This window comes from Podarcis tiliguerta, assembly GCF_965153285.1.
Source record: "Podarcis tiliguerta genome assembly, chromosome: 3".
NCBI lineage: Eukaryota > Metazoa > Chordata > Lepidosauria > Squamata > Lacertidae > Podarcis > Podarcis tiliguerta.
The window spans coordinates 59,527,426-59,543,080 of record NC_139536.1 but is presented as its reverse complement, the minus strand read 5'-3'; the positions used below and the strand labels follow the sequence as shown (position 1 = coordinate 59,543,080).

Genomic DNA, 15,655 nt, shown 5'->3' with positions numbered 1-15,655 from the left:
TTTTTTTTTTAAAGTCGGCATATTTATAGGTATTATTCTTTACCAACCGGTAATTAGTTGGTAAGGAAGTACTATTGTTTCACGTAGTAAGGATACTTTTTACCACTCTTCTGCTTCACCAGAGTTCTGACTCAGCTTGCATATGTGATAAAAAAGTTATCCTCACCATTTAGCAGGTTGCTACAGGTAAGTGGTTTACCAAGTTTCTGCGTACATACTTTGAGAAGTTACCACTTGGTAAACAACTGTCTGTATTCATCCAAAATCAAATAAAACCTTTTAGGAAACTTGTGTGCAAAAACTGGTTGAAAGTTTTAGTTTTTAAAAATAAACCTGTATTTAATTTTTGCGGTGGGTTTTTTTTTTAGAAAAACAACCTTTTCAGTAGCCTTCTCTGGCCACAATTCAATTTATGCACTTGCCTAAATTTATCTTGTTCATCAAGGAACAGCCCAATGAAGTCAATGGTACGTAAGTCTGTGTTTCAGTAATTAGCAGAATGAAGCCCTTTATCTTTTATTTATGACTTAGATGCGCACCAGCTCCTATTATCTTCCTTTGTATCTGGGTAAGACCCACACCCGACGACGCCACCTGTTCCTGGATTAACAATTAGAGCATGGTGTTCAATAGATTGGCAGCATATGCTTTTTAAAGACTAAAACTTTGAGTCTATCCCTTCCAGAGCAAGCTCAGCTCCTGATGACCCAAGAAACTAATTCCACTCCCAAACATGGAGAGCCAGTCAGCAGCTTTTCAGATTAATGCAGTGCCCCAGCACCTTCAGGTTACTCGCCAGATTTACAGTACTACAATCTGTCCAACTGAAAGAGCGCTGCCAAATGAAACCAAAGCAGGTCTCATCTGTTGTGCAGCCAAGTGAAAGGTTGTGGGCTGTGTTCATTATTAATTAATCTTTTTTAAAAAGGCGCTTGATTTATTAAAAAGCACATCTAGGGTTAATATTTTATTTCAGACACATCAATATTTTATTGTGGTGAATAGCCCAATCTACTACTGCTGGTTTAGACAGCCAAAAATATTACCTTGCCATTTCAAAAAAATGAGAGGGGAGAAGAAAGTATACAAAATTATGATTTCTAGCGCTTACATCAATTTAAAGACATGGTTAGAACTAAAATGTATTTTCCCCCTTTTCCTCTCCCAACAAAGTACGTATCAAAGAGGATATTTCACTGCAAATCTTGTCTTACAGATATTCATTCAAAAGGAAGTCACACTGTGTTCAATTGAGCTCACAATGCAACCTCAGTTTCTAAAGTGTAAAGCAATATGGCTCAGCTTCAGTATAGCCATTGAATTGCCCACCTTTAAACCATCTCATGACCAACCTTTTGTTTTTACATACTTTGAGAGTTAAACAAGATTACACTGCATACTTTTCTAAATATACTACGCTCTTATGATTAAGCATACTGATTATTTCTCTGTCTTTTAGCATTTATGCAATTGAAAGGCAGTAACTTGGACTGGGAGGAACCCCAGTTTATTCATTTGTGTAATGAATTAAATGCGCAAAAACATTTCTCTTTTAAGTTGTGGCATTCAATAATATCTTTTCATTTTGCATTTCTAATTACTTTCACAAGCTTCTTATTTATCCCAGACAACTGTTTTATACTGAAAATCTTGCTAAAATAAGATGGATGCCAGCGCTAAGTGGTTATTAGCAATCACATAGGGGAAAGGCGTGCCCAAGTTATGTGATTATTAATGAAATAAAGTCAGCTGCCTTAACAATGTAATCAAAAATATCTAATTGAAAGCCTAAAGCACAATGGAAGTCTATGCAGCTTAACTGAAGTTAACTTCTTGTGCCTCAGACCAGCTGGAATGTGGCAATGCGGTTGTAATTTAGTAATTGTGCCATGGCCCTTGGGGTCCTTTTTGCACCAGTGAAGAACAACCATGCTGCAGGAGAAAGACAAATCTTCTTTGTTAATGGAACAGGAGTACAGTTCTGCATTTCACTTTCCTCCTCCAGTGGATAACTGAAGTACAGTCATTGTACAAAAGAGGCGGATATTCACATACTGTAAGTGGATCCTATCTAAGGCTTTCTGAAACCTTTTAAGCTTAATATAGCAGCAAACCATTTCTAATATGAACATTTCATCTTTGAAGCTAACACAGCGTATTTCGTTGTGACCGAGAAAGAGGTTAACATAGGTTTCATCTCAAAGGTCCTGAAGAATATTCCATACAACTGCTGGCTTGGGCAAGTTTCTCAATATTATTCATAGTTTGAAAAGCAGAGAAATCCTAAAATCTTAAGAGAAAGTTATTGTAGAAAACATATTGGGTTTTGTGCTCTTTTGAAATCTCAGTATATATTTGACCATGCCACAATAATCCTTTTGTTGGGGACCCACTAAGCTTAAGATCTAAAGCTGAATGTGTGCTCTTACCGATATTCTTCATAATTACTGCAAAGAACCCTGCTCTTGAAAAGTGGGGTAGTAATTTAACCAGTACTTTCAATCTAATCAGCCTCTCATTTTAAGTTTCATCAGTATTTCAAATAAATTTTGAACAACGGTTTGCAAAACGTATTTTCAGACAAAATAAAAACCAATAACCAATTGAGATCCCTTGCTCTTTCTCACCACACAGAAACAAAATTAAAAGCCTACCAGTTACGTTAATGGGTATAACATCAGTTTGGACTGCTTGAGCCTGCTGTCGCATTTTCTCCTCCGGGGTTGGCAATGGAAGTGATTTGGTCCAATTTGTTTGAGTGTTGATATCAGAGAATTCATTTGAAACTGGCGTTTTGGGTCTCTTGATGCTAATAAGCTTCTCCTCCTCAGGAGAAGGGGTTGAACACTATTAAAAAAAAGTACACTGTAAATTCAGTGCAAATATATTTATCTTACTTCTTTATCTTTCAAATATAAATTAAAGCATTCAAAATAGTTGTGATGCTTTTGCCTTGGCTACATCTAGCAAAATATGAATTAGACAGACCTTGTTCCAATTTGTACATGAGGAAAGGTTTGTACATCCTCTTTAGCAATAATTACAAGTACTGAACCGATTTCATCCAACATCCAATAAGTTTTTTTAAAAAAAATCAATAAACGTATAACCCAATTAAGCACATGTTAAGGAATTGAATTCAATGTGACAAGCAATCCTATGCACACTTACCTGGGAGTAAGTACTACTGAATACAGAATACGTATGAGTAAACATGCATAAAATCTAATTATTAAACTTCTACATAACTCTTTTTCTCATTGGAAAAAAAGGGACATTATGCAGAACCATATACTAAATTTACGTATAAAACATAGGAAGTAATACTGGTCTGTTAATGGTATACCAAGAACTCTACTATTTTCAGTAGGAATTTTAACAGTGCTATAAAATACAGTGCTTCTAGTTGTCCAAACTCTTTAAAAATATGCTCTAGGGCTACTTTGATGGGATTTTTAAAAATCCCAAATATGAAAGAACGGATTTACAAATCTTGTAAAGCATTTACAACTGAAATGTCAGAAGAGCTTCTTCAATGCAATGACCAAATCATAGGAAAAATGGCTCCTCTTTTGGTATCCCTGACCTTAGTATTAGGATAAGAAACCTTCTGTGCCATCTTCTTCCTTTGTACAAAGGGGATATTTGCAAGTGTGACTCCACCAAATCAGATTTTAAAAGGTCTGAGTCACAGAGATAGAAATGTAAACCAAAATGATATGCAATGGTTCATTAGTGTGTGGCTTTTGTTTATCTTACTATTACACAGGGAAAAAAGCTTACTCTAGGCTCAGGTGCCAAGGGAGTAATACTTCAAGCATGGTGCTGTGTGATAAGCCCCAGTAACCTACTTTTTATCTGGTTGGTTGACATTGTCAAAATGAATAACTGTCATGTTATGTTGACCCAGTGTATTGTATTTGGAAACCCAGCTGCCATTAGCCAGTCACCAGGGGCTCTTCGAACATGACAAGAGACAGAGACATAAATGTATACTATATAACTTTCCTTCTTTTTCAAGGAAACTGCAAATAAAGCATATTTTAAAAGCAATTGTGAGGCATGAAGCAAAACAAATCACACACATAGGCAGACAGGTGAATTTATGCCTGAATCCTTGTTATACAAAACAAACAAAATTCACAATTTCAACACATGGGAAAATAAATCAGCTGATCCGATGGCCAATAAATAATGGACCATTTAAATCAGGCATAGGCAAACTCGGCCCTCCAGATGTTTTGGGGCTTCAACTCCCATCATCTCTAGCTAACAGGACCAGTGGTCTGGGATGATGGAAGTTGTAGTCCCAAAACATCTGGAGGGCCGAGTTCGCCTATGCCTGATTTAAATAGTCAGATCAGCTACTCTGACAAAACACTGTCCAAATGGTGGTCAAGTTTTAGTGCATACAAACATTTTGATACAACCCAAGCAGCAATTGTTTCCTTCTCTTGTGCACAGCTGGGTGCTCTCCAGATGTTTTGGTCTAGAACTCCCACCAGCCCCAGTCAAATGGCTGTGCTGACTGGGGCTAATGAGAGTTGTAGGCCAAAACATCTGGAGGGCACCAGGTTGGCAAAGCCTGCTTTAATGCATTAAAAAATCCTCCAGGTCCTGGGATAGCTTGGTGGGGGGAAAACTACTCACACCTGGCCCTATTCTCAGCCCTGATGGAAAACAACCTTTCAAAAGTATCTCAGCCAAGGGTGAAATTAATTACAGAATCATAAAATTGTAGATGTTTATGGTTGGGGCAGCTGAGGTAGGGCTTTGACACTACCAGTCAACATCCTGAAAACATCAGCTCTGGAATTTCTAAGACCTATGCATGTCTGAAAGGTGTGCATGTGCAATATAGTTGTACCTTGGTTCTCGAACATAATCTGGAAGTCCGTTCAACTTCTGAAAGTGTTTGAAAACCAAGGTGCAGCTTCCGATAGGCTGCAGGAGCTTTCAGCACTCAAGCGGAAGCCGTGTCGGACGTTCAACTTCCAAAAAATGTTCAAAAACCGGAACACTTACTTCTGGGTTTTTGCATTCGGGAGGCAAAACGTACGAGTACCAAGGCGCTCGAGAACCAAGGAACGACTGTACTAACTTCTTGCAATGGATGCATCCCACGCTGCAGCCCCCCACCCTGCCACAGTTCCAGGTTTTGCCCCAGAGAGTTCCTGTGTTCTGGCTGTATTCCCCAACCATCAGCTGGGAATGAAGAATCCACTCTTTGAATATTGTTATAGGTCTTTGGGTATCAGAGTTTTTTATATCAAAATAGCCAGGTGAGCCTGTGAATGGCCTAGTCATTAAGCAAGCAAAAACAGAATGATGACTCATCAAGAAAGTCATAGAGAGGGGTGAAACCCCCCCCCCCCCACTCTGGGCTCTGGGTAGTTAGCAAAAGACAATGCCAGAGTGGTGAGGAGAAAGTTTCAGAACTGCAGTGGGCGATGATGTAAGCTGAAGGGAAAATAGTTGCATTCAGGAAGCAGTTTCAAAGCTGGAAAGTGTGGGTCAGAGCAGAATGGGGTGGGAAGTTTGAATCCAACGTTGCACCCATGGGAGGAACAGGACCCGCTTTGGAGTGTAATCCTGGGAGTCCCTCCATTGTAGGTTCAGGTTGTAAATGAACCATATATCATAAAGACACCACAGTCTCTGCTGTAACCCCTGGAATCTTGCACTGCTGTGAAGACTGGGGTGGTGTGTAACAATATGTTCTTAAATGACTATTTCAAAGGCAGGCACAAGTCCCAAAGGAAATAACAACTCTTCAGAATAAGCAGCAACCTGAATTCATTGCTCCAACAAAGCCTATAATAAAGAAACCAAATAGTATGCAGATTTGTGGTGGTTTAAAGCTCAGTCCAAAGATTAGTGTTAGAAGAAAAGGAATGAGAATGAATAGGAAGCGAAATTAATATTATTCTTATGTATTACAAAGAGTAGCACAGTTTGGTTTTCATGCTTAATTGCATTACTAAATATTATTTTCCCCAGTGTTATACTGAGATGGTTGGATTGTTCAATAAATATAATAGCAGTTATTAAAAGTTTCAGGTTTCATTTCAGTAAACTGATCTTTTAAGATTGTCATCTGAGATTTCTGGATTTCTACATGATCTCTGAAAAGAACACAGTGGAACAAAAACATTATTTGTTTTCAGTAGAGGAAAGCATATAGTAAGGATTGGAAAAGGAATGTTCAGAAATGAGATTAGTGGCATTTTGGTTGCTGAAGCCAGTAAACAGGGATTATCATCCTCTTCCCACTCATCAAATGATAAATCTCATTATCAGAGTGGGGAAAACTTGCATCCCCATCTAGACCCTGGATGCCATTCATCCAAATACTGTGTTTACTTTTTTAAAAAGTTTACATTTGAAACCATTGCAAAAGTTGATGGAGTCTTGAGGGGCAGACAAAAATGGGGGGGGGGCTGGATTAGGCCCTTGAACTATAAGGTAGCCACCCCTGTCGTAAAATGTGCGAGTTAAAAGGAACCTAACAGACACTCACATTCACTCTCGGATTCAATGCTAAGATGTTTTGTTTTCCATTTCTCATATATATATATATACAGTGGTGCCCCGCAAGACGAATGCCTCGCAAGACGGAAAACCCGCAAGACGAAAGGGTTTTCCGTCTGCAGAGGCGCTTCGCAAGACGAATTTCCCTATGGGCTTGCTTCGCAAGACGAAAAATGATGAAAAAAATTGAATTTTTTTTCCGCTCCAAAACCCCTTTTCCTGAAGCGCTAAGCTGCTAAAAGCATTTTAGCAGCAAAACCGCTAATCCCCCAAGCCTTAAAAAGCCGTTTTTAGCCCTTAAATTGTCAATAGCGCTAATAGCGCTAATCCGTCAATGGGCTTGCTTCGCAAGACGAAAAAACCGCAAGACGAAAAGACCCGCGGAACGGATTCTTTTCGTCTTGCAAGGCACCACTGTATATATATATGTGTGTGTGTGTGTGTGTGTGTGTGTGTGTGTGTGTTTGCTTAATATATATATATAATGTGTTTGCTTAATTTGGAATAAATTATTGTAAAACAGCACAACAATCCAAATTACAAGAACATTTAAACAGTTTGTAAAGTTAGTAACTATTCACAGAGAAGAGAGAACATTAACAAAGTATGAGCAGCAAAAAAGGAGTTAGTCCATTAAATATACAAACTGAGGGTTCTAGATTGACAACTACTGAGATAAGGATAGAAGCACACAATGTTAGTACAAGATTTACCTTGAAAAAGTGAAACCATCAATAGGTGGAATTTTTAAAATAAGATTTGAGAATATTCTAGCATCACAATAACATCAAGCTGTGTATATACATAACAGCTGGATGATGCCATTTTGGAGCCAGATACCTTGATCTTCCATGGAATCAAACAACAGCAGGCACTAAGGCAAGACTGAGGGAGGCAGTCTAACAGACTAGACTGTTGAGTGAGAGAAAAAAGAAAGTGAATGAGTGGCAAAGAAAAGAGAATGAAAAACACACACACATAAAAAGACACAACAGACACAGTAAACATAGCAATAAGATAAACATAATTTCAGAAAGCAGAGAGGAGTTGCTATCTGAAGACATCAATTTTCCATGCAAGGAAAACATGCTTAAGTGATGAAGAGAGAGAGAGAAAATATCATACTAGTTTGTCGTGTTTTAATCAAAGGGTTTTTTAATAATAATAATAAAACAAAAACCAGTCAATTCAGTGGACTCACAATAGGGAAATATGCTTCAGTACAAGTTGTCAGAAATGCTACCTTGAATTAGGGCCATTTATCACATTAAAAAGATGGCTCCACCCCAAACTGCCCCCACAGAAGTATCTGTGGGCAGTATGAACCAAATTACAGGAATATGCATGAAGTCGATCATATTAACCATCTGATCTGATTTCCAGAAAATTTCTAGGGTCCCAAGTAGATGTATTTCATACCATCTGCATCCTGATCTGGACTTGCAAAGGGACTGCACATTAGACTTTTACATCAAATGCTCATTTCTCCCTTTCCTTTGAAGTTCTGGGGCAACAATAACCCCGAAAGACCCCCTTCTGGGACCATCTCAGGAAGGAGCCACAGAGAAGGAAGGAACCTCCCTTCTCCCACTCTTGAGGCTAACACTTCTCCTAAATATATTACTGCTTTTTTTTGAACAAATATTCTCAGATACCAAGTTACTTCTCTGAAAAACCTCCCTCAGCTTCAGGCTTCCCACCTTCTCCGCAATATTAGTTCTAGAGGAACCACAACAACAGCCTCACCAAACAGTCACTGTGTCTTTCACTGAGGACTGATATCCACCAGTACATACCATATCAAAATAAAGAAAAGCGGAATATCACTCTAAGATAATTTTTATGGGAAGGTAGTTTTCAAGGAAAATACCATTTTGCTTATAATATTAGGTAGCATTTCACTATAAATTAGCCCTCAGCAGTTCTATAATCTCCTCATAATGCCACTTATTGAGTCAGTTTTAATAATTTACTGATTGTGCAAATAACACATATATAATAATTTCTCCTACACAGGAACAAAATTGCAGGACTATTAAGAAATACTGACTTGCTGAGGACATTGCACTCTATTTTCTGTTATAATATTTAAAAAATCATAGTCCAAAAACTAGCTAAGATTTTTTTTTTTATTTAAACCAACGCAGCTCTAAATATATTTACTTGAAAGTAAATAATACCATCTCAAGATCTTCATGCATGAATCCCACCCTCTCCAGGTGGGAAATTGAAGTGCACACACTCATGGTTGAAGACCAACAGGGAAGGAGTGGAGTGAGGAGGCTATTGAAAAATGCATCACATCTGTGTTTGTTTATTTTTTAAGTATCGTTATGCAGCCTTTAACTTCATGATTAAATGAGCTAGAAGGGTGCAAACAACAACAACTTCCCATCCAAACAGTGCTGTCTTCACTGTTCAAGGATTTCAGTATCTTTGCAATAACCCTTTAAGGTAGGTAAGTATTATTATATATTGTACACACATGTATGAGAACAAGGCGAGTGGTTGAGCACATACATATGCTATGAGTTCATAGCTGATCCTGAGAAAAGAAAGAAGATGGTGGATAAGGAGTTGATAGCTATGAAACACAGTGCACATAACAGATTCCTGCACAAGGGGCAAGTATTACTCAAGTGGATACTATACAGAAATCACAATGAAGAAACAAATGCACAATTAGAACAGAGGGAAGGATTCAACTAATGAGTTCTGTCAGGGGAAGCTCACACAAGGACTTCCGCCTGCACACACTGGTTTTCCTCCCTCTCAGGTCCCTGAAATTGGGGCAGGGGCAGGAGAACCCCCAGAATAATGCATGGGGCAAGGAGAGAGAGTGGGGAACGGTCCATCTGGCAAGCTGCAAATAAACATAGTGCTATGTTTATTTCCTTCCAGAGAACCTAATTGCACTAAGTCCACTTTGAACACATCAAGCTTGCTTGAAACAAAATGCCTGAAATAAAATGTAAGGTGAACTCTGAACACTTTAAAAAACAAAAAAAACAAAGCTACTGCTCACAAAGGGATAATGGCTTTATTTTCTATTTGCTCATGAAAGCAGCAAACACTAATATAACCGGTTTCAAAATCTGTACTTCTGCCTGCCAGAGATGTTTGCATTGCAATTTTCTTCTTTGAGTTGAACCACACTATAGGTGGTGTTTTTGAAAACAGCATAGCTTTAAAGGCCCTTATATTCTAAATATTTTGCAGAGTTCTATTGTGTTTTATGTTGATTTAATTTTTGATTATATGTGCATTATACTACATTATTTCCTAGGGTGCTTGGTACCTCACCTTTTGTTCAATTTCTTCGTAGTCATCGTGATGACTTCCGCAGATTGCACTGGAAGAAGATGAGAAAGTTGGGCCCTGAGAATAGTATTGAGAACTTCGATAGCCATCCCTTCGCAGCTTGTCACATTCTGTACATCATGGAGAGAGAAAAATAAAAAATAAACATTAGTGTTTTGGTTGCTAGATACCAAGGTAGGCAGCTTGCAAGCAACATGTGGTACCCAAACTCAATTCATGCAACCCCTAAAACCTCCTATGGCTGCACTACTCCTGGCCTTTTAAAGTATTTTCTCCTCCTTTCAAAGGAGCAATATTATATTCAAATTTTAAAACTTTCTTTCTGATTGTATGGTTTGGGGAAAGAAGTTCCATTCCCAACTCCCACTGTCTCGAAACACACTCACTGGATGCAAGCTCATGCCAGAAGCCTAAGTCAGAAAGGAATTAGTTTTGCTTGCTTTCCAGAACAGTAGTTGTATTCATCTGTTCCCTGCATCTGTATGCTTATTTGAGATTAACTCATTCAAACCCAGTGAGCTTCCTTCTGAGTAAATCTGCATAGGAGTGGGAATTCTAATTTGAGTTAGCCGTGATGAAAACTAAAGCAGGGTATTCTATATCCTGCTTTCCATTTTCAAGCCATCCATTTTCAGAATGGGCCATAGCTCAAGTTCCCAAATTCATAGGTCCTAAAAATCAATTCATGGTATGTATCTCCAGGTAGAGCTGGGAATATCCCTAATCTGAAACCTTGGTGAACCATTGCCATTCAGAAAACACTGAGCTACACGGTCTGACTCCATGAAAGGCAGTTCCTTATGTTCCTATCTTCAGTTCTGTCTCCACCTAGGTATGTGGCCCCTGGCAGACTGCCCCTCCCTGGTGGAAAATGGGCCTCAACAAACCAACATATGCAGACTAAAGCACAGGGGTGAAATTGTGCCAGTGTCAAATTTATTCATTTGTATACAACTTCATCCACCCACCAATGTTTGGGACACATTCAGCTAAAAAAGTGACAATGTTCCCAAGAGAACTGGCACAAAGTAGTGTGAGACCAAAACACACAACCAGCTACCCCAGCCTTATATTCTTTGCCAAAAAGAAGAAAAAAAATGTGACCATAATTCTGCTTCAAGAAGAGAAAAGGACTTTTGGCCAAGTACCGTATTTTTCGTCCCATAGGACGCTCCGTCCCATAGGACGCACCTAGTTTTTGGGGGGGGAAATAAAGGAAAAAAATTTCCCTTTATTTCCCCCCCAAAAGCAGGTCGGGGAAACCCAACCAGGTCGAGGAACAGCGGGATGGCGGCGCTGCGCCTCCCTGCTGTCCCCCGAGCTTGTGGGGCTGGCCGATGTCTGCCCGGCGTGAGGGGCGCTCTGCTTCAGGGCGCCCCACCCGCCGGGCGGCAGGCTGCTATCCGCAGCGTGGGGAGCCCTGCAGGGAACTCCTGCAGGGTTCCCCATGCTGCGGATGTCTGTCCGGCGCGCGGGGCGCTCTGCTTCAGGGCGCTCCGCCCGCCGGGCGGCAGGCTGCTATCCGCAGCGTGGGGAGCGCTGCGGGGAACTCCTGGAGGGCTCCCGACGCTGCGGATGTCTGCCTGGCGCGAGGGGCGCTCTGCTTCAGGGCGCCCTGCCCGCCGGGCGGCAGGCTGCTATCCGCAGCGTGGGGAGCCCTGCGGGGACCTCCCGCAGGGCTGCCTAGGCTGCGGATGTGTTCCCGAAGCGCTGGGCACTTTGCTTTCAGGGCGCCCGACGCTCCGGGAAGCAGGCTGCTATCTGCAGCCTAGACATCCCTGCGGGACCTCCCGCAGGGCTGCCTAGGCTGCGGATGTGTTCCCGAAGCCTGGAGAGCGAGAGGGGTCGGTGTGCACCGACCCCTCTCGCTCTCCAAGCTTCAGCGAAAGCCTGCATTCGCCCCATAGGACGCACCCAGATTTCCCCTTCATTTTTGGAGGGGAAAAAGTGCGTCCTATAGGGCGAAAAATGCGGTAAATCCCATCAATCAACTAACTGCTGGGATAGCTTACGTTGGTAGAACAGGAAACTGTGTATCTCAAGGTTGTGGGTTTGAGCCTCATGTTGGGCAAAGGATTTCTACAGTGCAGGATGTTGGAATAGATGACTTCATGGGCCCTTCCAACTCTACAGATCTATGATTCTATGGTTATGTTTTGCTATTTTAATAAATCCTGTCTTTTTTCCAGTCCTGAGGATGAATGAATGTATTTTATCTCCCTGACAACATCTTCAAATCTAACTCTGGCTTCAGAGTTTCCACCAGGCACACACTTTCAAACCCACCTTTGCAGCGGAATGAACAACAAACGTGTTACATATAAAAATGCATGCTGACATTCTTTGAATATTAAATTCTGCTCCAAATTCCACATTTGTTTAGGCTGACTGGAACCCTACATTTATATCGCTGCCTGCCCCTTCCAGTTCAAAGACATTTCTGGGTTTTACCATAAAAACCAGCATATTTTAATGGACATATTTAATACATAAATTATGCATATAATACATATTAAAGGTCATAGTCTGCTGCTCTGCTTCAATCTTGATTCTTTGGCAGAAGTAGATACCCCAGAGTCTTGAGCCATTTTGGAACCCAGGAGACTAAGTCTTAAAGTGTGACCTCTGCATTGTTGCCCATGCATCTCTCTACTCCAAAATGTAATTATCTATAGTTTCTAGACTATAAAGTAGTCCTAGATTCAAAACCATCAAACGTTAATATATTGCATGCCATCAGTAGACACATTTATATCACTTTGTGAAAAATAGACTTAAGGAAACACAGTACGAACCCAAACTCTGTTTTTCTTTGAACAATTTAGAAGGTAAAACAATATTTACTTTACACAGGGTAACAGGGAATGTGCTATACTAAAGGGCACGTGTGCATTTACTTATTTCAAAACAGAAGTTGTCAAAATTGATGGAGAGAAATGGACAAACTGTGGTCTAGATTGACAGATGGCTGTCTATTGAACCATTTGGGTGGAAGATTGCTAGAAACACGAGATATAGGGAGAGAAGAACACTAGCGATAGGGGTCTTATTTACCAGTCTGGTAGACCCCCATAAAATGCTTTGAATCTGAGTAGGGATGTTGCTCACTACACAATCACCATCTGCTAAGCAGCTTTGGCAAAGACTACTAAGCTAACCTCCTTCCATGGGGTGAAGAAAACTAACATTTCCCCCCAATGGAGAACAAAACATTTATCAAAATAACAATCCTCGGCCTTCTTCAGAATAAATAGGAATTGCTGAGAAACTGATTAAACTGAAATAATATTTCCATGAAACTTCCAAACAACATGCCCTGAATTTAAAATTAGATAAAAATCCTTATCATTACTGTAGCTGTTTCCCAATCCCTGTCTTCTTCCTTAATTGATATTCAATGAAATACAGCTAAAGAGCAACAGACGCTGGAACATAAGGGAAAAATGAAATCTTCAAGATGTGGATGAACATGCTAAGCTGCCTAGTCCAACTGTTACTTTTACCTTTCCAGAAAATCTGTCATGAGCACAGAGTGGAAAATATATTAAGCATCAATTTTCAAGAAATTAAATTTTATCTGTAAAATACAGATCATATCATGATGCTACCATGATTCATACATACACATATTCTGAATAGTTTAAGCAAGGTTTTTATATATTAAAAAAAAAAAACACTTCCATAACAGGTGCACTTCTTTTATAAAAAACAAACAAACCCTTGTGAATCAAATATTTTTTTTCTTGTTTTAATTCATAATATTTAATCTGAATTACACATCCAGCAGTATGAGCCAGTTCTTCCATTCACACTTGCAGAAAGGTATCAACTAATTGGAACAAGTACAAAGAAGAATAAAGATGATCAGGGGCATGTAAAGTAATCCTATGAGGAAATAACTCAGAATATACTCTTGATCTTACTCTCCTCCCTTAATTGCTGTGTTGTTTTAACAAAATTGCTACTTTGTGCATTTTAGTAATGGATGCTGATATTTTAATGTTTAATTGATTTTTATACATCATAACCTGCTTAGAAACCTATTTTGGCATTAAGTAATTAATGGAATGCACATTGTGATATTTCCTCTACAAAAGCACACAACTACCACATAAGAATATCAATATTATATTTCAAAATAAATTTTCTGTAAGAAGTGGCTGAATAGAAGTATATCCTGGAAACAGATATATCCTTTGGCTTTCCAGAAAGTTTTGCTCTTACAAGAACCTGAAATCTAGCAAACTCAGACCCAATATTTCTGTAATTAAATTTATTCAGCAACTCTATTACCTAGTTCCATAGCTTTCCCCAAAAGCAAGAAATCGCTGGTGAAGAAAAGCAAATTAAAATATGCTATACGTCTATTTCTACAAACAGAAAGCTCTTTTTTTGTTGAGATCAGGAATTGAATTCCATGTAACAGAGAGAGTTTTTAATTGCAGTGCTCTGAATAGAGTATAATGCCAAACTTCATGATTAAATTCAGAAGTGCAAGATTATGGCAGATAACCAGGTTTTTGTTTTCTCATCTCCTGAAATCATGTTACATGGTTACTTATCTCTTAAAACGATACAGAAAACCTGAGACGTTCTTGCAAAAAAGTCAGCAGGTTTCTAGACTTCAAAGTAATCTTTTGTTAAATAAAGACAGAATATAGAAAGTGATACAGAATATCCTAGCAGAAAGAATCTTTTACAAGATTACGATTATTATAACAAAGGATGCCAGAGGCTGTATGGCCACCTAACAAAAGTAAAAAGGTAGCTATTAAAAGTCATACTTTCTTACGGTATGATTTCTGCTTGTCTAAATTCAGGCAAACTGAGAAAATTCACTAGCCCACTAGCCCATACTAAACACTTGATATATTACATTTATTATCTGTATACTAGTTAAGTATAAAGATAAAGGTAAAGGGACCCCTGACCATTAGGTCCAGTTGTGGCCAACTCTGGAGTTGCTGCGCTCATCTCGCTTTACTGGCTGAGGGAGCTGGTGTACAGCTTCCGGGTCATGTGGCCAGCATGACTAAGCCACTTCTGGTGAACCAGAGCAGCACACAAAACACCGTTTACCTTCCCACCGGAGCGGTACCTATTTATCTACTTGCACTTTGCTGTGCTTTTGAATTGCTAGGTGGGCAGCAGCTGGGACCGAACAGCGGGAGCTCACCCCGTTTTGTGCCTTGTGAGTTGTAGCAATCATGTATGTGGGAAAATTAGAAAAGACACATGATCCAGCCCTGTGAATGTGACTGCACAGATCAGACCATGTTACATCACTGCTGGTTGTGGGTGTCTGTGAAGCAGGTATGTGGTGCTATACCTATGCAACATTGGGTTTGGCACACCTTAGCTGCACTGGTTCAAGGGCTCCTACACACACACACACACACACACACACACACACATACTTAAACTCCTGAAGTTTTTGTGTTATGCAGAAGATCACAGAATTCCTTTTCAAACAAGCCTCTCTATTGCAGAGCTTAGAAGTTGTTGCCTTTAAAAATCTGCATGTTGGCATCATTAAAAGCAAAACAAAGACAAAGCAGGCAAAAACAAAACAGACAGGACCTTTCTGTAGCATAAAGATCATGGAGATATTATTTAGGTTTCCAAGAGTAACTCAAAGAATAACATTTTGACAAGCCTAACACAGTATTCAACTAAGTGCTACTCAGAGTAGACCTATCAAACTTAAAACATCACTATGCTATGGCCATTAATTTCAGTGGGGTTACTCTGAGTAAAATTTAGTTGAATACAGTGGTACCTCTAGTTGCGGACACAATCTGTT

The 15,655-nt window shown here is 39.6% G+C and overlaps 1 protein-coding gene across 11 annotated transcripts in view; it reads right to left on the bottom strand.

The window, feature by feature from the left end:
• Window positions 1–15,655, bottom strand: part of NHSL1 (NHS like 1) — a gene marked incomplete at its 5' end in the record, with an annotated part of 139,100 nt that overhangs the window by 17,728 nt on the left and 105,717 nt on the right. For all 11 annotated transcript variants that reach the window (XM_083434730.1, XM_083434734.1, XM_083434731.1 and 8 more), the window contains 2 exons: window positions 2,655–2,847; window positions 9,835–9,962. In XM_083434730.1, coding sequence (XP_083290856.1) covers window positions 2,655–2,847; window positions 9,835–9,962 — 321 coding nt within the window. The remainder of the gene's footprint in view (window positions 1–2,654; window positions 2,848–9,834; window positions 9,963–15,655) is intronic.